Here is a 27,502-nt window from a genome sequence, read left to right as displayed (position 1 = left end):
TCTGATATGATTATTTTGTTATATATACATTTTTACATTTGAATTTAATATTTAATGTTAGTTTTATGATCTTGCAAGTTGCAATATAAATTTAATGTTTAAACACACAACAAATTTAAATGATTTATTTCATTATCCAGTGTATAAAATAATATCTTAATACTAGTAGTTGATTCAGGAAGGCGAGGGGCCCACCCCCTTGGAAGTTATTCCTTTGCAGTATTTCCAGTAACATTATATTATACGAGTGAACGATCATTTTCTACTTTAAAACTAATAATAACATACTTGAGGAGTACAACGAGGATAATTCTTTTATAAATGTATGAACATTGCTTAATAATCACAAAGAAATCAATGTAATATCAAAATATGTTCTAAATCTCCTTTACAAACAACAACTTAGACGTTTACAATTTTCCTTACTATAATATATAAATTGATTTAATACATTTTATGTTATATTTTTTTATTTTGTAATATTTCAATAAACTTTTTTTGTAAATTATAATATAAATTACAAATTAAATAATACTTTTAAATTTTTTATGTTAGAAAAATTGGAGTAATACTTTATTTGTAGGCTTAACATCAAACCCTAAATATTGAGTTTACAAAATGAATATGATAGCTCTTCCCTCTCCCCAAAAAAATCCTATATTCGTCACTACATACCTATATAGTTCTATTTTAAGTAATTTATAATTTTACGAAGTACAGTCACAAAACTGTACTATTAATTTCAAAGTGAACCCAAATTTTGATTAAAATATTATAAATTTATCTACCTACAATAAATTCTAATTTTGTATTTTTAATAATTATTAAGGACTAGATATTTAGGTATCTATAATCTACAGTTTATTAAATACTTAACTACTTAAGATTTATTAACATTAATCAAATTAAATATTTAATTCAGATTTAATTATATTTAAATGACGTAAACTCATATACCTACTTAACATAAGTCATAATTTATTTATTATTATTATTAATTCGATATTTTTAATTCACTTACGTATTTTTCAGATACTAACTGGTGAAGATTGGAATGTTGTGATGTACAATGGTATAAAAGCTTACAGTGGTGTATCATCACCTGGTATTTTAGCTTGCATTTACTTCATTATATTGTTTATCTGTGGTAACTGTATCCTTTAACAAAATAATTAGATATTTAATACTATTTACACAATAGGTATACATTTTTTATACAAGTGTAAATCAAAATATAATTAAATTATTGAATTATGATTTACAATAAACCTTGTAATAAGTCAAAAGGCTTTAGTTCTACGATATCTAATATTATCTTATTGGTTTTATAACACACTGTATCATGTAAGTAGTTCTCTGTAATCTGTGTAATGTACAATTACTAACCAGTAACTATTTATTCATAATTAAATAGACGTCACTGTTTATCGATAAACGCATTTTTCCAATACCCGTGTAGACACACGAGAAACTTTACTCTTTCAAACACACCTTCGGAATAGAAATCTAATAATGTTTACTCTTTTATAAGAATAAGTTCGACGTACCACTTTACTACTTATATCACTTTCGAAAGTGATCAAGCAACAGCTAAAAAATCAGTTTTATTTTATACAAACTTTTGATAGGTTTTTCAAATGTATTTTTCAGTATGATTAATTTAATTAATTTAATAACCTGTATAATTATGGATACCTAAATATATACCTCTTTATAATCAGTAAAAATATAAAATATAAAGTTTACGTGACTAAGCATGTCATTTGTTTATGGAAAATCAAATCTTTTTTTTAATGAATTAAATTACCTTAACTATATATTAATATACCAGATATACTGTTAAATGTTTTCTTGGCTATCGCTGTTGATAATTTAGCTGATGCAGAGTCTTTGACCGCAATAGATAAAGAAGAAGAAGTAAGATTTTTCAAAATATTTTTTTCATTTTATACATAACATTCATTCAATTTGTTTTCGTCATTAAGCAACCCGACAAACAACAAAAATCTCGAAGTAATAGTCAATCGAAAGAGAGAGATAACGAATATCAAGGAGACAATTCTGAAGGTATTTCTGTCGAGGAAGAACTTTCAGACGAATGGTATGTAACCTTATTATTAATTTTTTTTAATCTAACAAGGTTTTATATTTTTAATACAGTTCGTCAAGAAAAGATTACGAAAGCGACAGTAACATCAAAATCGATTTAGAAGGATTCGACTTCGAACCAAATGGAAATCCAGGTTATATTATAAGACTGCGTCATTTTATAGTTAAGAAGTAATTATAATATTACTGATTTATTCTAGAAAATGAAGAAAATGAAGATGGCGTCCGTCCAATGACAGAATTCAACAATGCAAATAAAGGGATGCCTATTCCTCCAGCTTCTTCATTTTTCATATTTTCACCGACCAGTCGGTAAATAACTTTTATTTAGTTTACAATTATTTTTATTCAACTAGGTATATGTATATATAAAAAAAAGTGTTAGTAGTGTAGCAAACAAATTCCACGGTGATATATTTGCAGTTATTTTTGGTATATATTATTATAGACCAAAGACACATAAAATTACATTAGACTTTGAACGAAGTGAGGAATGTATTGATTTTACAATGATGTATGTTTTTTTAATTTTTATTTTTTTGTGTCTATCATCACGTTTTGGAGTAGAAATAATGCTTTGAATTTTGACTTCAGCCCTCTTTTGAAAAGGAAAATGAATCCATTTGGTATTTTGGAAGGTCAAAAATAAAAAGTCCTGTAATTTTTCAAAGCGTCAGGAAAACCCTTAAAAAGTAACGGAAAAACGGGAAGTTTTACGCATAACCAATTTTCAACAAAATTGGTTTTTTTATTTAGATGTAACTAAAAAACGAATAATTGTAAATACTTGAAATTTTTATCAAATGTTTATATTAGCGTTATATATTTACGATTAAATTTTCAAAATATTTTGACTTTTCTTAAGCTATTTGCAAACAATTGAAATGCCGATAAAAAAAATTTGGCTTTCCAAAAAATCTTTAAAATTTAATACAGGGTTTATTAAGTTGTACTCTTGTACTTATCGTAGAAAAAAAAATCAAAAATCGTTAGTCATAATTTATTTGTATATAAGCATTTAAAGTTCAAATGTTTACGAAATATGTCAAAATCGCAAAAATTAGCAAGGAATTTTGAAGTTGAAAATTCATAACATTTTTGTGATTTATACCTAAGAATAAAAAACCCAATATAACGTTTTCCATAAGTTTTCCTTCAAATAACTGTAAAAAAGAACTCCAGCGTCAATATAGAAAACATTTTGTGAGCTTATGAAATTTAATTTTTTACGAAATCATGTAAAATAACGATATATTACAGTTTAAATATACGTAATAACTAATAATATAATATATCCTACTAAATATCCTAGACTGACAAATCATCTCCGTTCAGAAGCGTTCTTCGTATACAATGATACCTGTCCTTGCATTCAAATAGTACTATGCAGCAGAACGATACCCACTTGCCCACCCTTTTTTTACCTGTAATCGGTTATTTTAATTAAAAATAATATACATTCATACATACTACATACATAAACATAAATTTAGGTATTTAAAAAATCAATTTTTAATACGATAACTCGTTTTACTTTAAATTACTCGCAACCACACAAAAGTCCTAAATATTAAATTGTCAATAAAGATCTATAGATCGCGGGTAACATGTTTAAAATATTATACTTATTATACTATACTTATTATATTATAAATTATAGTAAACACAATATCAATTAGGCAAATGTAAAAAATAGTTATAAAAGATTAAAATGTTGAGTGGCGAGTGCAAACAAATACAAATCATTAAAATTAATACATAAAAAATTAATTTTTCAATTTTTTACATTATTAGCGAAAATTAAAATCAATGAATCTTACAACTACGAACTATTTTTTTCAAAAACCAATGAATTCAATGTATAAAAAGCTACGAATAGTCTACTTAAAATATAAATTTACAAAAACTTACTCTGCAACTCGTCTTAGGATCAGCTCTAGACAGAGCATATAGTTTTATCAACTAATTATATATTATAATTTTTAATAACCCATCATGGCATATACATTATAATTAATCTTCCAATGGTATATCTATAACAATCTAAGCTATACATACTCTGAGGAAGTTTTCTTTTTTACAAATTGATTAAATTTAATACTAATAAGATATTTAAATAATTTGTTTAGGGTTCGAACGTTTTGTCATTGGTTACATAACCATACATACTTCAGTAATTTTATATTAGTATGTATTATGGTTTCTTCAGCGTTATTAGCTGCAGAAGATCCGTTAAAAGCAGATTCAGAAAGAAATAACGTGAGTAAAACTATATTTACTGAAAAATCGTATAATAACTCGTATAAAAAATTTATTTTATTTTTTTTCAAAGGTATTAAAGAAATTTGATCATTTCTTCACGGCAGTTTTCACGATTGAAATAATTTTGAAAATAATTTCATACGGATTTGTATTGCATGATGGAGCATTCTGTCGATCATTTTTCAATCTCTTAGATCTTTTAGTTGTGGCTGTTTCATTGTTGACGGTTATTTCTAAAATGGCAAGGTATGTTATTTTAAAAATTGGAACAGTATATACTATTTTAAAATAATAGTACTCAAAATTTTAGCGCGGGACCAATGTCATTAGTAAAAGTCTTAAGAGTCTTACGAGTACTCAGGCCTTTACGTGCTATAAATAGAGCAAAAGGACTGAAAGTAAGTACAAATATTACAAAGAAATGTTTAAGGAATTTTTTTTTTTTTTAATATAATATATTGTTAGAGTTTGTTTCAGTACTTTTTTGATATTCTCTTAAATGAGTATATTTTGTAAATTTACATTAATTTTTCTTAGATATCTAATATATCTAAAAAAGAAAGAAACATTTATTAATATATTGATATGTTATCAATTTTCTATTATTATTTTAATAGTCAATATTTAATATTTTAATATTTATGAATTCGAAGAAATATTTTGAATTCCATTGATGTATAAAGGTATTACACATTACACGTATTCTATAATGTAGTGATGTATCATTGGTTTTATGGTTCACATAAATACACAGAATCAACATTATAGTCATACATTTTGTATTGATATACCTAAATACTAAGTAGTTTTAAATAATCTGTATTTTGTGTAGTATTTTAATTTAGAATGAGTACCTATCTAATATTGTTATAGCTTATAAGTAACTAGAAAATAGTAGAATTTGTAATCATTAATGTTTATGAGTTAGTCCAAGTTTGTATAAAACCTGTGTTATTTAATACATCTAAAATAGTATAATATAGTTTAATCATAATACAATTTTTATTGCAGTTTAATTAATTTTGAATTGTCTTCATCAGTTTATTCTATAATGCTTAAATAATAATAATAACAATAATATATCAATAGGTAGTGTTAATATTAATTTTAATATATGTTATTCGCTCATTCCAGTATTTACAGTACATAATATCATATAATTTGCGAAGCACTTAACCTATGAATAAATTTGATCCGTAAATATGCTATTTTGTTTACTAAATGGGTGAACATTTAAAATAAAAAAAATCATTTTTATTAAATATTTTCATGTTGATTTAATTCAAAACGATATTATTTGTATTTATATTGCAGTGTTTGAACTATGAAATTGAAATATTTTCTAAATTATAAATATTTGTCTCAATATTCTATTTTATAATATTATGCATATGTCCACAATATTTGTCCTCGTTTACACCCATCCGCCTACTACACATTAGTGTATGAATTATATAATAAACTACTTCTAACTTACCCGCCTTCTGTCAACACTTAATACTTGTGTAACTACATAAATACTTAATGAAAACTTAAAATTAATCTTTTAAAACTACTACATCAATTAATTCTATATTAATTAGCAGTTCCAGATGTCTATGAAGCACCAAAATTATTGCTTTTTTTTTTTGAGATAAGTGAACCAAAAAATTACAGTGAATTAGAATCACTGTGGCTCTATAATAATAATATTTTGTTATCATATTTAAATAATAGAAGAATTTTAATAAAAGTTACTGTGTACAAATACTACAAACACAAAAAGACACTATATAAAAAAATCCAAAAAAAACTTGATTTCGCGTAATATTGTAGGTATAATATTTACATTCGATTTTTATATGTTTTACTATAAAAAAAAATTAAAAGAATAATAATATTTACGTAAATAACAAATAAATATGATATTGAATAGAACTCATAATATTATAGCTTATAATCTATCGAACCATTTTTCGTAAAATATAATTTTTTTTTACATAGACATATAAAAATAATTTTTATATTTTTAGATTCTGAACGGGTGCTATAGTTGTACGTGTTTTTTATTTTTAAATATATTTTTGTATTTTGCATTTTATAAACTTTTTAATATTTTTAATTTTTCTCCATATATTTTTATCTACTTTTTTTCTTAGTCAAAATTCTAAGCTTGAAAATATTAAACAGTTCTAAACAGTGATCTATTAAATTATGTGGTACTATACGTCTATACAACAGATCTACTTCCCAGCGTTTTCATAAAACTAAAATATCCGTTCGATTACATTATAATTAATAATATTTTGACATTTCATAGAAATAGTTTTATTACAATTTTTATGATGATGCTATCCATCAGATACTGACTGCCTGTTATAATACTGAATTAATTTTACAAATACATATTTATATATATAAGCCATACTTTATGAGTTATAAGGTATAACAAATGAAGTAATACGAAATGTTTAGCATGTAGTGCAATGTGTCATTGTTGCGGTCAAAACGATCGGGAACATAGTGCTGGTAACATGCCTTCTTCAGTTCATGTTCGCTGTAATCGGAGTTCAATTATTTAAGGTACGACTGATTAGAGGCATAAATGAGTATTGCGTACCCAAATTTTCGTTCCTTGTAATGTTATTGTATCGACCCGCAATCCCTGGTATCCTATATTCAGTGTTTTTATCTAATGACATTTTCCGAAACAAAAATTTAACCAAAATAACTACTACCTATGAGTTAAATAATTAACTGGCGTCGTGGCATTTGCAACATCCTAACAATTAATAATCTGTTTAAAATATAATATATATTTGACGATTTACATAGATGGTTCCGATGGTAATTTTGTTTTTTTATGTAGATTTGTTGTGTTTTATTTTATCATAAATATAAAAAATACAAAGAAAAACCGTTGCTCTATTCATAGTAATTATCTACACGATATTAAAATCTCAAGTAAAACCAAATTAATTAATATTCATAGATTTCTAAAATGTATATTGTACATTGAAATAGAATAAGTGAATTAAATATAAATGTAAATTATTTACCACTTTTAATATAAGTTATTTCTTAATAAAAATTATTTTATTATATTATATATAAGTACCGAAATCATTAATGTGTTAATTTTGACGTAAGTCATGACATTTTATATAAATAGTAAACATTGTAGTAATTCAAGTTGGATAATGTACCTATATTTTTATTATTTGGATAAATATAATATTGTAGTTTTATATTTATTTTATAAATATCATTATATGGCTACACATTATACGTTTGTGTATGTAAAGTTGCTTTATTCTTATATTAGTAAGAAACTCTAAAATCGAGTTTTAAATAAGAAAATCTTTGATTTTATAATGACAGTGGTCTAGTATATTTTGTTGTCTTGTTAAGAACTTAACAGATAATAATAAAATATTATCTGATTAAAAAAAGTAAGATTAAGGGGATTCGGTCCCGGCTTGGTTTATTATCTCTTTATTTTATGCCAATTGTACCTATCTTAGAAGTATGATTAATTTTCTGAAAACGTATATGAATTTGTCACACGCACACTTAGAATATTGTCTATTTTGAATTCTTTAGAATCGGTCTGTATCGAATCTTCTTAACACAGAGTCATTGAATCGATTGAAAATGTTAAGTATAATTATTATATTAAACACATATAATGTTTAAATTGAGTTTAGTTAATTTTATCAAAGTAATTAAATAGTAAAATGTGTATTGTTGCTATTGTCAACTAGCTATAATGACATGTAAATGTAATGAGCACATGTTTCATGTTTACAATAAATTATATTGAAATCTATTATTATTTAATAAAAAATGTCAATTCAGATTTTTAAATAGGTACTTGTATACTTTTAATTTTAAAATGTATTTATAAGTTATTCATAACCCTTAGACTTGATAGTATAAAACTTATATAATTTGACTGAATTATATATATATATATATATAAATATTTTTATACTTAAATTTTAATTATTTATGTTTAATATTTTCTTTATGAAAGAACTTTTATATTAATATTTATTATTATATAATTATACACTATAAATAAGTATTTATATTATTTTAATTTACTTTTAATTTGTATATAAAAATAACCATAGTTTTGTATTAAGAGGATGGTTTGTGCTATATTAAACAGAATCTGGGATTTGGGTTTAAAAACTAAGCACATTATTAATTTAATAAAAAATAATAATTATATTTATTATTGTAAAAATAGGTGTATTTTGATAAAATACTATTATAGTGTTTTACTATTAAATTCTGAGCGGGGCGATGATTGTATTGATCTTACAATTAAATGATTTTTTTTTTTATTATTGTGATCAAAATTAAAATTATACTTCTGAAAAAATTCGTCAAAATCGCAAAAATTAGTAAATTATTTTGTAGTTAGAAATTCGTAAACATTGTTATTTATTCAAATTTAATTTAATATTCTCTATTAATTTTTCAAACTATATATATATAAAAATAAAATTCTACCCGAAAGCCAAATTAATTATTTATGAGCATTTCGAGATATTAATCTATTTATACTTTAAATCTTCTTTTATTATCCTAGAAAAAATTGATGTAATATGGTATAAATATATATTATTATAATAATTAAATAGTCATAATTTAATAAATGCAATGTTTTCGATTACATTAAATAAACCTACAGTACTACTAATAGTAAAATAACTTACTTTAGTGATATCAAGAAACTTATCAATTTATCATGAAATATACTTTATGATATAAGCTGAAAGACCGTCTCCTCTCAGAATCGTTTTTCGTATACAATGATATATCATTGAGTTCAAATTTGACACCTAATTTAGGTACAAATCAGTAGTACCCACTTGGCTACCTTATTTTATATAAATACATATTATCATTAATATCATAATTATTATTAAACATTATATTTTTGTATTCTAGGAATTTACTTATTAATGTATTTTTAGGAATTGAACATCCTCTTAATAAAGTTTAAAAAAATGTACTCATTGATTTGTATTGTTAATTTTATAATTCTAGTAATTAATGGCAAAATTGTTAGAACATTTTATCTAGGTATTGTATAATTATTAACTTAAATCGTGTAGACCACTAGTTAATTATATTTATTTGATAGTTTTCCTTTTTTTATAGTATGTAGTGAAATGCGTGATAGTTGCAATTAAGACCATCGGAAATATCATGCTGGTTACATATTTACTACAGTTCATGTTTGCTGTCATAGGAGTTCAGCTTTTTAAGGTAATTCCATAGCTTTCTTGTACAAATAATATATTCTGTAGAAATTGTTAAAAATTTTAATTATTATGTAATGAAAACAATTTTATTTTGTATACAATTTTATTATACTTAACGTTTTATATACTCGCTATAACCTACTATAGGTTTTAGTAAGTTTAATGTTTATTTTATATTGTAGTTCTATCGGTGCGATCGTATGTAGTTTAGTTAATGTATGCATTTTTAATAGCTAATATTTATACGATTTCTGGTAGGCAAAAGTGTTTAATTTATTTCTGTTTAACAAAACGTGACAATTTCTAGTAAATAAATTTACTAGTATTATAGCGATTATTATCAATAAGACTCTTATGGTTCGTTGAATTGCCCATGCAAATTTTTGATATGGAAACATTATTTTCACTCTTTTCATTCACAAAGTTAAGCTAAGTTATAAATTAAAACCAGTTGTCTTTTATTTAATAAATTATTATAAACTATAGATATTTCACATCATTAAAGTTATATTATGGCACTTTTGCATAACAGATAAAATATTATTTTGTAATTACTTTTTAAATTAATTAAAATAGTTAAATACATTTGTGAATACTATGGAGAATGTAATTCTTTAAGTATACTGCATGATCATAATTTGTGCACATTTTTTATATCATTTGATAACATTTTTTACACGCTATTTTTTATACCTCAAATAATATTTTGCAAATACTACCATTAAGTATTTCAGCAAACTCCAACACCACTGTGTGGTTATGATATATTTTCTAAGTGTACCAATATTGTAATATTTTAATATCGTGTAGAACCAGTCAGGGAGCATGAAACTACTAGTAACTCAGTTTATTGGCTTGTATAAAATATTTTACCAATTTTTTACCTTCAGCATTGTTGTCATAATGTATATTTAATTATAACCCTCTTACCCAAATACTATGATAACAATAATTATAATTTGTGTTTTAATTTATGATAACTGCAGAATAAATACCGTTGTAACAAGGATTCGACTACAATATTATGGATTCTGTTTTACGTCTGTTCAATTGGAAATAATTCCTAAACTAATCAAAAATACCAAAATGAAGAGGTTTTAGGATGGTTGTTTCTTCAGCTGTAAAAATTGATTTTTAAGTTTTCGAATTGCCAATTTCAGAATGCGCTTTGATATCTATTTTAAAATATCGATTTTTTCACGTTCCAATTTTGTTCAATAGTACCTACTGATTCATTTTTAAAATATGATACAACAAATATAATAATAATAGTTCATATTTTCTATGACATCTTTTACGCATATTAATCATTTGAACATAACTATAATAAGTATGATCTATGGGTTATAATAACATAATTTACCTATTAATAATTAATAGGATTAGTTGCAACCTGCATGTTTTTATTTATCAAACGCACGTTGATAATTATTTAATTTATTCACATCCTTGTAATATTAAACTTTGTACATAATCCTTACTATTTAGTTTGATTATTACAGTATTAATACTTGATTCCTTCATCTTCAATCTAAACATTAAATATTTTCATAATTACTTTATGTATTGCAAAAACGATTGAGATTTTTACGTATGATTATAGGGGAAATTTTTTTCATGCAATGATCTTTCCAAAACTACAGAATTTGAATGCCAGTTAGTATAAAATATAATTTAATTATTTCAAAAATTGAATATATTATTTCGCGTGATTGTTGAATTTTAATACTTTAAATTTATATTGCAAGTTATCTATTATTTAACGCTTAAGATTCTATTATTTATTAGTACCTAAATGTTTCATTACTAAGTCAAAAGTTTTCATTTGACAGAGGCTTGTACCTAAAGTTCGACCATGGTGATGTCGATACTCCTAAAAAGGAAGATAGAAAATGGGAACGTAACTCGTTCCATTTCGACGACGTAGCCAAAGCAATGCTCACTCTCTTCACTGTATCCACCTTTGAAGGATGGCCTTCGTAAGAATGCATTCTTTTTATCACTGAAAACGTCGGGTTTTGTTAACGAAAAATGTGTACGTGTTTTAGACTGTTGCAAAGGTCAATAGACTCCAACGAGGAAGAAAAGGGTCCGATACACAACTACAGACCAATCGTTGCCGCATATTACATCATATATATAATTATAATAGCGTTTTTCATGGTGAATATATTTGTCGGTTTCGTTATAGTTACGTTTCAAAACGAAGGAGAACAGGAATACAAGAACTGCGAGCTTGATAAAAACCAAGTAAATTATACGACATTTTTGATGTTTTTTGTGAACACGTTTATATATTATTATCTATGTTTGTCATAATTCGCTTATATACTTATAATATATTTTTAGAGAAACTGTATAGCATTTGCACTGAAAGCCAAACCTGTCCGTCGTTACATTCCCAAGCACCGATGCCAATACAAAGTGTGGTGGTTCGTGACGTCACAGCCATTTGAATATACCATATTTGTGTTAATTATGGTAAACACCATTACACTTGCAATGAAATTCTACAAACAACCACAATATTATGATAGCATCTTGGATATGTTAAATTTATTTTTCACCGCTGTATTCGCATTGGAATTCGTATTCAAACTAGCGGCTTTCCGTTTTAAGGTATGCATAATTTATTAATTGTTTGTTCACTCCGAAGAAATATTTGAATACAATTAACAATTATTCTAAAAACTTAAGACTGTAACTAGGATAAATATTTTTTTAAATCATTTGCCAATTTGTAATTAAGTATAATATATATATATAATGTGTGTACCTCTACAGTTCTATCTATGTTCTATAATATAGATGACATACATAAGAAAAAGTTTCATTTCGTTTACGCTTGTGAATGCTCATAAATATTTGAAATATTTTATTAGATCATTTGTTCTTAAAATTAATTCAATTCCTTATTTATTTATTTTATATTTATTATTAATGTAATAGTAATTCATTACTTAATAATACTAAAAGTGCATTGCAATGTTTTAAATTACATCCATCATAATATTAATGCATCAAACCCGTTAAATTAAAATACTTTTTTTTTATAAATATTTAAAATTATATTCTTTAATAATAATAAGTATTATGTACTTTTTTCATTCAGTCGACTAGACACCTCGGCACAAAAAAAATCATAACACATTAATATACATAATATATACTAATTTAAAAAAAAAAGCATTTCGCTATATGTACCTATCTAACTATTTATTTAGCTAAGTAAAATAGAAAAATATTTTTTACCCACTTTACTCTATTAAAAAAAAAAATATATTAGGTACTAATAATAATATCTTATGTATAATGAATAAATGTATAACAATATTGAATTATCATATCTATAATACTATATACTATAGTTCAATATTAAATAAAATGTATTCTCGAGTGGTTTTTATTTTATTAAGCACCCACATTAAACAATATACTGTTTTGTGTAATAACAAATAATATGTATTATTCTTTTATAAACTTAAAGTGAACATCTAATTTTTTAAAGGAAATAATCGAACTTTTCCTATTATTAATTACGGGTTTGTTTATGGGTTATTAATGGTTAATTTTTTTTTAAACGTTTTTTAGAATTATTTCGGGGATGCATGGAATGTATTTGATTTCATAATCGTACTGGGGAGTTTCATAGATATCGTTGTTGAAAATTTGTCCGTATGTATTTGTATATTGTACTTGTAATTTCTCAGTAAGTATATTGTTTGATAATTTTTTATTTTATTAGCCTCCTAATATCGCTAACGCTCCGAAGAAAAAAGAAAGAAAACTGTCGATTAACTTTTTTCGACTATTTCGCGTTATGCGTTTAGTTAAGCTATTAAGTCGTGGCGACGGTATAAGAACATTGTTGTGGACTTTCATAAAATCATTTCAAGCCCTACCATACGTCGCACTACTTATTGTGATGCTGTTCTTTATTTACGCTGTCATTGGGATGCAGGTAATAGTTTCAATGATTATAATTATATTATGTATTATTTTGTTGATACATTTTTTTCATTGGCATATAATAACACACAAAATTACATTTTAATATCGTGGAATAAATGTTAATATAGATTTTCGGGAGGATAGCAAAAGACACTGAAGATTCTGCAATCCATAGAAACAATCATTTCCAAACGTTTCCTCAAGCAGTTCTAATTCTTTTTCGTTCTGCTACCGGTAAATTGATTAAATTATTTAATATTACGTTATACTTTAAATTGTGAAAAAATTAATTATTTCGTATATAGGTGAAGCTTGGCAAGATATTATGATGTCATGTGCTTACCGACCAAACGAAGTTTTTTGCGATGAGGGGGCTGATAAAACTGATGATAATTGCTGTGGCTCTGATTTTGCTTTTCCATACTTTATTTCATTTTATGTGTTGTGTTCATTTCTGATCATCAATTTGTTTGTCGCAGTTATAATGGATAACTTTGATTATTTAACCAGAGATTGGTCTATACTCGGGCCCCATCATTTAGACGAATTTATTAGGTTGTGGAGTGAATACGACCCCGATGCCAAAGGTAGAATAAAGCATCTGGACGTTGTAACGCTGTTGAGAAAGATTTCACCACCTTTGGGATTTGGTAAACTATGTCCACATCGAGTCGCGTGTAAGGTACATAATCTTTAATTTTTAATTTATGTTAATATCTAAACTAATTATTGTCAAGCATCAAGGCCGTAACTGAGTTATGACCTTACTGTACATTATCAGATTATTTTAAAAATGTATTGAATATGACACAAATATTTTTAATCAATATTTAGAGACTGGTTTCAATGAACATGCCTTTAAATAGTGATGGCACAGTGTTGTTTAATGCGACATTGTTCGCTGTCGTTAGAACATCATTACACATCAAATCTGAAGGCAACATTGATGATGCCAATGCAGAATTAAGGGCAGTCATCAAAAAAATTTGGAAACGAACCAGTCCAAAACTCTTAGACCAAGTTGTACCACCTCCGGGAGGTATAGCTTTTGTTAACCTGTTGTTCTAATTTTTATTAATAATATATCAATCAAAATGTGTTATAATAGTTGATGACGAAGTTACCGTGGGTAAATTCTACGCAACATTCTTGATTCAAGATTATTTCCGACGATTTAAAAAACGAAAAGAACAAGAACTCAAAGAAGGCGATAAAGAAGCGCGTAATACTGTCACTCTTCAGGTAATATCATGGAAAGTTCACGGTTATTTTTTTCACTGAGCAAAAATATTTTTATAGGCTGGTTTACGAACTTTGCATGATGCTGGTCCTGAAATCAAAAGGGCTATATCTGGAAACCTCGATGAATTAATCGACGATAATCCTGAACCATCACATAGGGTATTTATTTTAATCATACATATTTGTAGTTAATAAATTTGAAAATACAGTTCTTAAACCGTTTATAAATTTGAAGAGAAATCATTCGCTATTTGGAAGCGTTTGGTCATCGATGAGACGTAGGACGGGCAGTTTAAGACGGTCATTTAGAGTAAGCAATACTCATCCGAAAAAGAAGCATGTAAGCTACACACTTGATAGACTGTGATTTCAATTTTTGATCAAACTCGATATAAAATTAACAGTTTTTTATGTTGTCATACTTACAGTTACTAAACATGTGCGCGTAGTTTTAATTTTTAGGCTTTACGTTGAAAGTTAGGTCCAGAAGTAGTTGCTACTGTTGCTAATAAACTAATAATATATCATAAATATTACAATATATTAATATATATGCCAGTTGAATAAGCTTAATATTACATTATAATATTATATTGTATAGTTATAAAATGCTTGATATTTGCATTTGAAATAGATTTTAGATCCTATACACAAACGCAACTAACTTTAATGTATTTACTAACGTGACTAATTGTGTGAATAATACAAATTATTATTCAGATATTTCTTATTTAACATAAATGATAATATTATACAACGTAGAAATTGTTTGTAGAGTGTACCTACCATCGTACTAAAATTTAAAAAGCACAGTGCATATTATTATAATTACTAATTTAAAATCACTGAAAATTTTTAATTTTGGAAAAATGTATTTATTCTTAGAACTTTTTTTATAATAATGGTAACTAGAAGTATTATAACTAATGTTTTAAATTGAAAGTTTCATTTTACTTAACACGCAATAACTTTCAATAGTTAATACATACTTATATGGCTATATGTAATACATATTTACAATTTATAATTATACCCAATTGTGTATAAATATTTGTAACATAATCATAAATGTCATTATGAGCTTATATTATCATCGCCTATAATTAATATTTTACAATTAATATAAACTATAAAGCAATAATTAAATGTATTAAATAATGTTTTCGATTATATCACGATTAAAATAATAAAATAATTCGTCATAACTCATAGCCAATTAAATTAGGTAGTATAGTTATCCATACACACATATGAAATAATTATGTTGACTTATTTTACAAATATTTAGCGATTTATCTAGCGGTACTTCAACAAAATTTAACTACGTAAAATAATTACTAATTAATAGATTATGATTTCTCATTAACTTATTTTTTTATCGTAAACTTAAATAATGTACATCATACTATGTGTCTATTAGAATTTATACATCTCAGCAAAAAAAAATATTACAAAAAAAAATAATAAATAATTATACGTATCCACTGAGTCATTTTAAATGTGGAAGCATATCCCATCTAATACAAGTCAAAAGTTAATAAAAATTATTAATGGATTAGAATATTCTCATATAATTTGTGCATACGTGAATCATTAAACAATAATGTTATAAAAATCTTCAAATATAGGTACTAGTGGTTATTGTTATTGGACTAAAAACTAATCGTTTGATACGTAGCTAAAAAATGTACTAACTTACCGTGTTCAATATAGTTATAGTTGTTTATTCTTAAATATATTATAATAATATAATAGTTATAATGTTATAAACCTATACCTAATTATATTATAATATCATAGAAATTATACATTTTTCAGAAAAATTACTTACAAGTATCGGGAAGAAATGTGACAAAGGTATTTTCCTTGATATATATCTAATAATATTAATTTAATATTAACAAATTTATTAACATTATAATTAAATTGACCAAAAAAAAATTATATTAATCGCCCGTGGGTTCTTCTACTCTAGCTGTCTCCGTCGAGTTCAATCGAAGTAGATTATTTACCAGGCAACTATGCAAAACAGCAGCGAGATACCAAAATTCAAAATGGATCTGTTTCACTACATAGGTAAAATTTTATTAAAATTCATAATAAAAAATACGATTTTATGATAAAAAATTAGAACCCAGTAGATAGGTTATTAAATGTTATAATACTACTAATTTCCTGCAGAGTTGTAATGGATTTTTGTAAGTGTCAGTAGGTTAGATCACCTTCCTAAAATTTAAATACTTCTGTTTACACTTATTGTTTCTATATATATTTTTGTATACCAACTATAATTTATTAATTAAAATTAAAATTATTTAAATACACATGAACGCAATACTTCTTCCTGCATTTTATAATCTGAATACATTATCATTGTGGCAGAATATTATTATGGATCTAGATACCGTACCTAAATATTTGAATTGAATACTTGGCATATATAGTTTTTATTTACATTAACTATAAATATTAAAGCATTATTATTTACTTATAATATTCTATCCATAAATACAATTTAATAAACAAATTATTATCAATAATTGCTTAGATGTCAATCAAAATACCTTTTATTTGTATACTATTTAGTTGCATTTTCTTTTTTCAAAAGAATATTTGAGCATTTCTAAATTTCACTTATACTTTTGTTATCTCTGCATATTATATCACACTCAATGCATACTAAATGTACATTTTGCAGAACCAAAACTCTGTGGGTCATACAACTTGTAGAATTATAAGTGACTTATTTAAAAGTGGTTTATATATATATATATATATTTTATTTTTTATTGAAAACGTGGCTATGTGGTTAGAACATGAAGATACTTAGGTACATTAAAATATAAATCATTATTTAATTTTAAAATTAAGTTGTTGAAAAAAACCAACGCTACGGGTAACATTGTCATTATTAATTAAAAATATAGTTTTCAAAATATATTGATACAAATCTACATCGTTGATCCTACAAAAAATTACAATTTGTTAACGATTCGTACAACAAATGTATAATGGACGGAGAAAACAAATCCTCTGAATTATATTTTTATATTAACCTTAACAAAATCGTTAATTACAACTATCGATAAGATTACCTATACGAGTACAATACATAAAAAAATATATAAAATATAATTTCGAGTTATTTAAATTTTTAACATTTTATCAATTATTATAGTTTGATGTTTCGAAGAATTTGAATTATTGGTATATACACAGCCATCTGAATAATATTGACCTTAAATAACGTTTAAAAAATATGAACTTATAATAAACCAATTTTATGCCTATCTATTCAAAAAAAAAAAAAAATTTTACGTATTAACACTTAACATCTTAATCCATCTTACGGAATTATAATTATACGGATTTATATAAAAAAACAATGTAAGTATTCTGATTTCCTAACCATTTATAAAATATGTCCATCTTATTTTTGTACAAACCATATAAATGTATGTAAGACAACGATGTATAGTAATGCAGGATATTTATAAAATTATTTGTAGCTATTAACGTTTATTAAAAATAAAACTAAAAGACATAAATTAATCAGTTTATGTAGTATATATAATTAATACCCAATAAATAGGTATAGTATAAAATATCGATGACGCGATATGTAAACCATCGCTAGACATATTATTAAGTTTATTAAGAGACACTCTCAATTCTCTTAACCAAAGGCACTTTTGTCTTTTAGCCAAAACAAATAATGAGTATGATGTACAAATGACGCAAGATTATATATGTATGTATATTTCAGACGTTTACCCGTTCAAATGCGTAATTTTAATGGTAAGAAATAAGCTGTTTTTTAGGGATCACAATAATATTAACATACACTTAACTCGGAATAAGTGATTCTTCTTTGATTTTTTTTACTTTTTGTAGTTTCATAAACAAATTACATATGTATATTAAATGCTTTTATTGACACACTATAATATTATGTCGTTGCCGTTATGGAGTTAACCAAACTTGTTTTATGGTATGAAAAGCAAAATATATTACATGATTTACACTATACCTATATACTTTATTCTATCTATATTATATATATATATATATATTTATTTATTTATATTTATATACTTAATCTAATTTATATGCTTAACACTTGTACTCACCATAAACATAATTATTTATTCGTTTTCGGTTTCGGCTATACACGTTTAAGACAAATTCATACATAAATACTTCATTATACCAAACTATACGGTATATAGTGTAACTATGACTGTACTTCTCGTTTAAAATATGACTTCTTTTATTTACATCAGTTTTCAAAACTATAATTACGTTCTTTGGCTGTTGACATTTATTTAGTATACATACATAGACATAGGCGCGGTTAAATAGCAGCTTGTATCATCTATATCTATATCTATCTACCTATACGTATATAATATATGTTACACGCGTAACAGCCTTATTACAATAGCTTTAATATTAGTATCAGTTTATTTTTTTATTTTATTTTTTTTTTTTTGCACCATATACCTATACATTTTATTATTATAATAATGACATGAATATAACATAAATATATATTATACATTTTATTTAATTTTTTTGTTTTATCTAATACAATAAAATAACTAATGAATGACGATGCACGCAACGCTAACATTGACATTTTCTGTTGCTTTTATTTTGAAATGCTACCATTAGAGGATACCCCTATAACAACGATTGGCTAAACAGAAGTCCCGATACCGATGATAATATGTCGAACTTCAGCGGCGATAACGTATACCTGCCCATGCGAAAACGTAATGCTGCTAGATTGCTATACGACCAAAATAACCAGCGAACCGTGCATATTATGCATCAACGCGCTTCATTTCATTACAAAGGTATAACTAATCACATTTTTACTGTGATGCCGTGTAGTTTGATTAAAACAAAATTTATACATTTTGTGGCTACAGTATGTAATTATAATTTTTTAGAAGTACAGATTCGAAAGGCTTTTAAAATTATTGATAAATTACGACATAGTATAATAATATTTTTATTTATTTTGTTGCACGCGCAAAAAACATATTATATATATTTATCTTAAATCGACTGAAGTTCTTATCGATTCGCGAATGTGACATTTTGTACGTATTTAGCGTATGGACACGAATCGCCTTTTTAGCGCTGTACAATATACAAGTTTTTATTTAAAAAATTGTCACTTTAAACATATTTTTTATATTTATTAAAAGCCTTTTTGTTTGTGCTTATTTACCTTGATTTTAATCGTGAACTGTCAAACCAAATTAGTTCGTGGTTTTAATCATTGCAATATAATTTTGATTAATTTAATATATAGATAGTAAAGAAGAAATGAACGGAGCCATGCCCCTAACCAGGTTATCACATTCTGTACCTGGAAGCCCCATAGACGATAGACTGAATTCAACCGAAGTTATTGGATCTGCGGAAAGCCTCGTCGGACGGGTAATATATTTGAACTATTTATTAGGTGGTAATACTCGGATATTCAAACGTTTAAATTTTGAAGGATAATAAGATAAATATACGTATATATATATATATAAATGATTAAGTAATATTTATACATCATTTATAAAATTAAGAATTTTTAAATCATTCCTATTTTCAATGTTAATAAATTTCCTAAGAAAAAATATTAAATATTATTGCATTTTTAACTAAAATTCTTACTGGTAGATATATTTCTATTTAATACGAATTTCCGTACAAGATATATGTATAAAATATTAAAAACTTATTTTACTTATTCATTGGAAATAATACAATTTGTATTGTGAAAAATGAAAATTATAAATCATGTGGGTAAATAAAAATGTCTAATGCTGTGTATATAAATTTACACTTTGCTAATGCCCAATAGTATTTAAATTTATAAATGTATCATAATTCAGTTGATACAAATATTTTAATTTACAAACCATATCCATGTTGGTCCGTACCAACGTGTCAATTTGTTATTGTGTTATCTGCACATTACATTGCATTTGTATATTTTATTATCGTATTAATTGTGAATTACTTTAAAACATACCCGCCATATCATGGCTTCCATGACTATAATATTGAAAATCAAGCTTTCATCCGACCTGCATAATGTTCTCTTGCTTTAAAGTCAACAAAATACGACTATTCTTCAGGGACCCAGGACGTAAAAGTTTTCCCGTAAGACGTGTTTTTGTTCTAAACACGTATCGGCTTCGACCCCCTTAAAACTTAAATATATCATATTATTGTTATTTGTTACTAATAATATTGTAGTTAGAATAATGAAAATTGTTAAACACTGACTTACAATACTATTATTGTTGTCTATTTTTAAATATCAAAAATATGTAACTCTGTTAACAATGAGTTTAGATGACAATTAAATGTCGGAGAAACTTTAATAAAAAAAATAAAAACATTGTATACGTAACTAAATTTTTGAAAATTTATTTTTTTACATATTGTTTATAAAAAAAAAACTATTTAATAATAAACGATAGTTCTAACCTAGGAGTTAGCTTTTACTAGATAGCTTTCGTTTTTCTGTTACACATTGATTATGATTATGACTCACGAATACTTTCGATATATAATTTATAATATAAGATAATACGTGTATTTAGATATTAGCGGAGCAAGGCCTTGGTAAATACTGTGACGAAGTGTTTGTACAGAACACGTCCAAAGAATTACGCGAAGCGTTAAATATGACAAGAGAAGAAATGGATTCTGCTGCACATCAGTTACTTACCCGTGAACAACATGGCCGCCCCATATCCTTCCACGAAGAAGACAGTAATTTTGTCTAAGATATTTTCCTTCCTATAGGTATAAAAATTATAATTAAAATAATTCATAACATTAATATAAATAATAATAATCATTATTCAATTCTCCGAGTCCAATTCAAGTGCCTCACAATATAATTTTATCGGTGTTATTCGGCACGTGTGCCTATAGTCATAAAGTTTATTTATATTATTATACTTTTGAATTTAGTTATTTTATTTACACATTAAGATTTTATCGATAAACGTTTTCCATGTTAACTAATTATGTAAATAATTAATTTTTATTAGACTATAGCTTATATTTTTTGCTTAGTCAATACATATTTTATTTTTTATTTTTGGTGCTGACATTTTACGGTTATTATATAAATGCTATGTTATATTATATTATATTACATTATATTATATTATATTATATTATATTTATATTGCAGCTGTATTTACTTATTATTTTGTTTTTATTCTGATTTAATTAAATGACTAGTTGCCATTGAGAGCAATTTATAAAATTAAAATTTACTAGTTTAATAGTATGTAGACACATCATTTGCATACAATGTATAGCCGTATAGATACCTAATTTCATAAATTCAACCGCTCAATAATTACAAAAAAACATCGCAAAATCATAAAAATCATTATTTTTATCATTTAAAACAACATCGAGTGTGCTAACGATGTAATAATAATAATGATGAATATATAAGTTTATTATTGTGTTTAAAAGAAAAATATACAAGTACGTTTAAAATTTAAATAAATATAATTAATGATTGCCATCAAAAGTCTATATAGGCTTGTTGAAAACATAATATAGTTCTTATCTGGCAAAACTACTTAAGTTCTAAGCTATATACATAAATATAACATTAGTTTTAAATGTTTTAATTAAAAATTACAATAAAATAAAAATATCAGAAATATTAAACAATAAATGTTAAGAAAACAGATTACAAAAACTGTTCAAATGTGTAATTTTAATCGCATAAACATTTTTATCTTAGTCTTAACATATTTTTTATGAAGATCATAACCCTTAAAAGATTTTATAGAAATACCATAAAATATAAACAAAAGTATACCATAATTAACAATATCCCTTTTTTATAATTCTGTATTTAATATATATTTTTTTTAATACATTTTTAACCATTTGGTGAGTATTTACCAAAACAATGGTTAAAACTGACGCTTTCAAGATTGTATAAATACAAAACATAATATTTATATAATTAATTACTATAATATTTGAAAATAAATTTATTATATGATTATGATTTTTAAATATTTAGATTTTTTTTTTTATTGATGCTTATATTAAACATTTATACAAATATAAATACAAGTACCAATATTTTTAGGAAATTATTTGTGGAATAAATAATGATATTTTTTGAATTCAAACTAAAATATGTTTTATTTATTGTGAATATATTTTTTTGAACTTAATTAATTAAAAAAGTAAATGATATTATTAGTAAATTAAAATGTATAAGAAGTAAAATAAATTATGATTAGATATACAAACTTTGAGAATAAAATGAATAGCCGTATAGTCGACTATTATGTTATACACATGAAAAAGTCATTATAATATTGTACTTACAGTACTCAATTATAAACTAATTATAATCTATTGCATAAGTTAAAAAATTGCATATAACTTCCAACAACGGAGTTAAGTTCTGAATTAAATATTATTAAATACCATACTCAAACATTGTCCTTACACAAGCCTGATTTAATTTGTTTTTAAGTATTCAAATTTATAAAAAAATAAAATAAAAATGAATTTTATATTTCTGTATACTATATAATTATAAAAAAGAACTAAATTTAGATGGTAATATATTACTATAAAAGTGATTTATTTTATGTTGTCTTACTACTTTTTCGTCCCACAATTTGTTTGCTGCAGTAACAAGTTACTGTTACTTGCGTAATAATAATAATATCGTTTCATAAAATTCCAGATACTGCTATAAAATATATTATAACCAGTAAGCAATCAATTAATCAATTAATAAGTTTTTAATTTTCAAGCATTTTAGTGTTTAGATTGTTTATGTTGATGTTGATGGAATTAGATCGAACAAGAATATTTTCATTCCTGAAAATAGACAAATTTGAATACAAGCGCAGGAAAACTTTAATTTTGGCGCAATTGGTTCATGCCCATTCAAATCTACAACTATAATATTTTATAGGTGCTTAATTTTTACAGCTATGATTGTAATGCACTAGAAATGGTGGTGAAATTGCATTTCATTAAATAAATGACTACTAAATAAACTGGGACACACAGGGCTATGTCAAAAATATGACCTTTTTTCTTGGGACGTTGTCGGGATATCCCGATTTTTAGAGCGTTTAAATCCGTTCCCTAGTCAATAAATTCAAATTAATTTTATACCTATAAGGTTTGAAAATTGAATACAGTTTTATACTATATAACTAAGTATATTTAAATATAAATATATATAAAAATATATTATAAGTTTAGCAACATATGTGTAAAAAAAAAAAATATATACTAAAAAGCCAAATTAATATTTTATGAGCATTTGAAGTTTAAATTTTTACGACATTATCAACCGTAAAATAATTATTTCTCCTTATAAACGATTTGATGTTTTGTTGTATTAAAAAATTAACAGTATAAATACTTAAAATTATTTTTATCATCATTCATATGATCAAATTTCAAAATTTTTTTTACTCTTTTGGAACTATTTGTTATAGAGCATGATTAAAACCATGACATATTTTAATTTTTTTTCAATTATTTTTCCATAAACGTCAAGAAAAAATTACTTCCTTGATCAAAATTCTTGACAATTTCACGAAATCCAAAACAATGAATAACGATGTTAATTATGTTATAGTATAATTTAAAAACATTATTTGTGGGAACTTAAAACTTTTATGTATATTATATTATTATGAATTTTACTGCAATTATTTTTTTTTTTAAATATTATCTACGTATATATATAATAATTCAATTCTGTTATTAAAATAAATGCAATGTTTTTAACATGATTGAATCAATCTAGGTATTGTAAATTGTAATACTAATAGTGTAATAAATCACTTTAATAGTAATATCAAAAATTTACATGAAATATGATGATAATAAATATATGTGATAAAGCTACAAAAAAAAAAAAGATGCCAACGGCACGTAGTGTTCCCAAGCGGTCACCCATCCAAGTACTAACTACGCCCGACGTTGCTTAACTTCAGTGATCGGACGAGAACTGGTGTATTCAACGTGGTATGGTCGTTGGCGAAGAGTTCGTGATGTCGGACTACAAATAATTATATGCCTCACTTTTTTCTATCTTACAAATAATTTAATAAGAATATAATGAAGTATACAATATAGCAAACTTAGTAATCCACTCGAACTCGACTCTAATGTACAACAGTGCCCACGAGCCTACCTATTTTTTTAACGTTAAATTCAAGTTTTGTTTGGCTAAAATTGTGACCTATATAGAAGCTTCAATAGCAAAATATGGTCAAATTTTGTAAGCCACAAATAGTATTTCATGTATTTCAACAAAGCTTTAGGTAATTTTAGTGTCGGACCAACAACCTCACAAGTTACACAATACAAAAATATACATCAAGCATAGGTAGCTGAATAAAAGATTAACATTTGTTTAACTGGAAAATAAAACGTAATTAAAGCCAGTACAAATATACAAGGATGAACGTAAATCAATTTAAAAAAAAAACTCAGACTATTATACGTATAGCGTAGGTAAACATCAGTCACTAATCGTTTTCAGACAATAATTAAATTCTAATTTTCGTGGTTTATTATAAAATTATAAATTATCGCTGTGTACAGTCACAAAATTTAATACCTATTGGCTATTACCAATGCATGTATGCATTTGTATTTAACATATTATAAGTTTAGTTTTAATTTATACTCGTCGTTTATTCATAGACGAGATTTTTTTTTTCTTAACAGGTGTTTTACAAAACGAATGATTGATATTAACATTATTTGTATTATTATAACATTAATGATAACATGATAATAAAGAATGTTTCGTGACGTTCCGCACATCAAACGAAAACACTTATGTAACATTGCCATTACGATTTCTCGATTTTAAGAGGTTAAAAACTATATATACTATATTACTATGTGGCTTTTAAACATTATTAAATATAAATTATTATTATTTACTTTATCATATTATTTATCCCACAGTTATAACATCTATAACACTACAATTATATATTATAGACATTCTATGCTTCATATCAGGTTTACCCAGCTTGATTCAGTTTTTAAATTTGAACGTCAATCGATATATTTACAAGCAAAAATATAAAAGTTTAGTTTATTAAATTAATTTACCCTACGAGAAAAAAAAACGAATTATGTTTTTATTTTGATGATATAGGAAAATATTAAAAATTATATAATGTTATATATAATAAGCAAGATGAGGCTGCAGAGTGGCAGAGTGCAGACTGACAATAGTTTATTAGGAGCAGCATATAAGCAATTTATACTTGAATTTTATTATTATTTAATATTAATTATTTGTTTATATTTCGTTAATTCATATATGTATTAGGTAAACTGAAGAGTTAATAACAAAAGAAGTTGGTAAGTGGGTACCGCTCTGCTCCACATTAGGTGTCGAGTGGATCTATGTAATGGATGTGTTGAATTCGAATTCAATGAAATATTATTGTATACGAAATACGACACGAATGAACAGAAACGGTCCTAAATTCCTAATCTAACAGTGACTCACTTGACACCTCCTGTACTCACATCTACTACTCGCCAACGACCATACCACGTTGAATACACCAGTTCTCGTCCGATCACTGAAGTTAAGCAACGTCGGGCGTAGTTAGTACTTGGATGGGTGACCGCTTGGGAACACTACGTGCCGTTGGCATTTTTTTTTTCATTTTTAAAATGTCTAGCCAGTCAAATACCTATAACAATAGGTAAATATTTTTATATATGTAAATCATTAATATTATTTAATATGATTTACGAAGCGATTTAATGAAGTGGTATGAAATTATTTTATTGGACATGGCCAATGTTTGAAGCATAATATATATTATCTATTTTATATAGACTTTGGATGACAATAATCAATTGCATTTATTTCAACGTATTATTGTATATTTTTCTTTTTATTATTAAATTGTTATTTGTTAGCACAGTCGATGTTGTTTTAAATGATAAAAATAATGTTTTTAATGATTCTACGATGTTTTTGCAACTTTTCCATTTGTCTTAATTATTTTTTTTAAATGTCAAAAATGTAGTTACGTACAATGTTTTTATTTTTTTATTAAAGTTTCTCCGACATCTAATTGTCATCTAAACTCATTATTGTTAACAGAATTACATATTTTTGATATTTAAAAATACTTAATAATAATAGTATCTATTAATAAGTCAGTAAGGATGATAATTTTACAGTGTAACAATTGTCTATATTACTATAATATTAGTAACAATATGATCCATTTAAGTTTTAAGGGGGTCGAAGCCTATTTTTTTGTCTAGAACAGGAAAAACTCTTACGTCTTGTAGAATATTCGGATTTTGTTTACTTTTTTAAATTTTAAGTAAAAGAACATTATGCAGGTCGAATGAAAGTCCGATTTTCAATATAATAATTATATAAAAGCTACTAGCTGCATAATCTGGCTTCGCTCGTGTGTTAAGTAATCGATTCGTACCTATATATAAATTGCTTTTTTTTTATTATAATTAAACTTTTTAAAACCTAGCTACATAATATATAATATTTTTTATAATTTAACTTAATTTATGATATTTATAACTGTAATAACGAATAAAATAAAATTAAAAATAATAAGAGTGGTTTATTCGAA

The 27,502-nt window shown here is 25.0% G+C and overlaps 1 protein-coding gene and 2 non-coding genes across 13 annotated transcripts in view; 2 read left to right on the top strand and 1 right to left on the bottom strand.

Annotated features, from left to right (window-relative positions):
* Positions 1 to 22,046, top strand: part of LOC132924086 (voltage-dependent calcium channel type D subunit alpha-1) — a 41,887-nt gene extending 19,841 nt beyond the window's left edge. For 2 of the 11 annotated variants that reach the window (XM_060988175.1, XM_060988183.1), the window contains exons 15-40: positions 1,033 to 1,153; positions 1,832 to 1,917; positions 1,986 to 2,101; positions 2,161 to 2,243; positions 2,310 to 2,421; positions 4,239 to 4,368; positions 4,442 to 4,617; positions 4,667 to 4,769; positions 9,526 to 9,633; positions 11,233 to 11,285; positions 11,462 to 11,608; positions 11,678 to 11,879; positions 11,979 to 12,248; positions 13,221 to 13,304; positions 13,375 to 13,590; positions 13,709 to 13,814; positions 13,886 to 14,262; positions 14,415 to 14,619; positions 14,689 to 14,822; positions 14,880 to 14,981; positions 15,058 to 15,162; positions 16,641 to 16,679; positions 16,798 to 16,898; positions 19,497 to 19,681; positions 20,146 to 20,273; positions 21,440 to 22,046. In XM_060988175.1, the coding sequence (XP_060844158.1) occupies positions 1,033 to 1,153; positions 1,832 to 1,917; positions 1,986 to 2,101; positions 2,161 to 2,243; positions 2,310 to 2,421; positions 4,239 to 4,368; positions 4,442 to 4,617; positions 4,667 to 4,769; positions 9,526 to 9,633; positions 11,233 to 11,285; positions 11,462 to 11,608; positions 11,678 to 11,879; positions 11,979 to 12,248; positions 13,221 to 13,304; positions 13,375 to 13,590; positions 13,709 to 13,814; positions 13,886 to 14,262; positions 14,415 to 14,619; positions 14,689 to 14,822; positions 14,880 to 14,981; positions 15,058 to 15,162; positions 16,641 to 16,679; positions 16,798 to 16,898; positions 19,497 to 19,681; positions 20,146 to 20,273; positions 21,440 to 21,625 (3,675 nt within the window). In that variant the 3' untranslated portion in view covers positions 21,626 to 22,046. Of the gene's footprint in view, positions 1 to 1,032; positions 1,154 to 1,831; positions 1,918 to 1,985; positions 2,102 to 2,160; positions 2,244 to 2,309; positions 2,422 to 4,238; positions 4,369 to 4,441; positions 4,618 to 4,666; positions 4,770 to 6,825; positions 6,934 to 9,525; positions 9,634 to 11,232; positions 11,286 to 11,461; positions 11,609 to 11,677; positions 11,880 to 11,978; positions 12,249 to 13,220; positions 13,305 to 13,374; positions 13,591 to 13,708; positions 13,815 to 13,885; positions 14,263 to 14,414; positions 14,620 to 14,688; positions 14,823 to 14,879; positions 14,982 to 15,057; positions 15,163 to 16,640; positions 16,680 to 16,797; positions 16,899 to 18,525; positions 18,621 to 19,496; positions 19,682 to 20,145; positions 20,280 to 21,439 lie in introns of those variants that run through there. The other 9 variants (XM_060988174.1, XM_060988176.1, XM_060988179.1 and 6 more) reach the window with 8 other exon arrangements.
* A 2,733-nt stretch (positions 22,047 to 24,779) lies between these two features.
* LOC132928086 (5S ribosomal RNA) lies at positions 24,780 to 24,898 on the bottom strand. Its single transcript, XR_009661963.1, has one exon. It is a non-coding gene; the product is annotated as a 5S ribosomal RNA (ribosomal RNA).
* Positions 24,899 to 26,425: 1,527 nt separating this feature from the next.
* LOC132928084 (5S ribosomal RNA) lies at positions 26,426 to 26,544 on the top strand. The gene has a single exon (XR_009661962.1). It is a non-coding gene; the product is annotated as a 5S ribosomal RNA (ribosomal RNA).
* The last annotated feature ends 958 nt before the right edge of the window (positions 26,545 to 27,502 follow it).

Source organism: Rhopalosiphum padi, chromosome 3 (genome assembly GCF_020882245.1).
Source record: "Rhopalosiphum padi isolate XX-2018 chromosome 3, ASM2088224v1, whole genome shotgun sequence".
Taxonomy (NCBI): Eukaryota; Metazoa; Arthropoda; class Insecta; order Hemiptera; family Aphididae; genus Rhopalosiphum; species Rhopalosiphum padi.
This window is presented reverse-complemented; position numbering and strand designations above follow the sequence as displayed.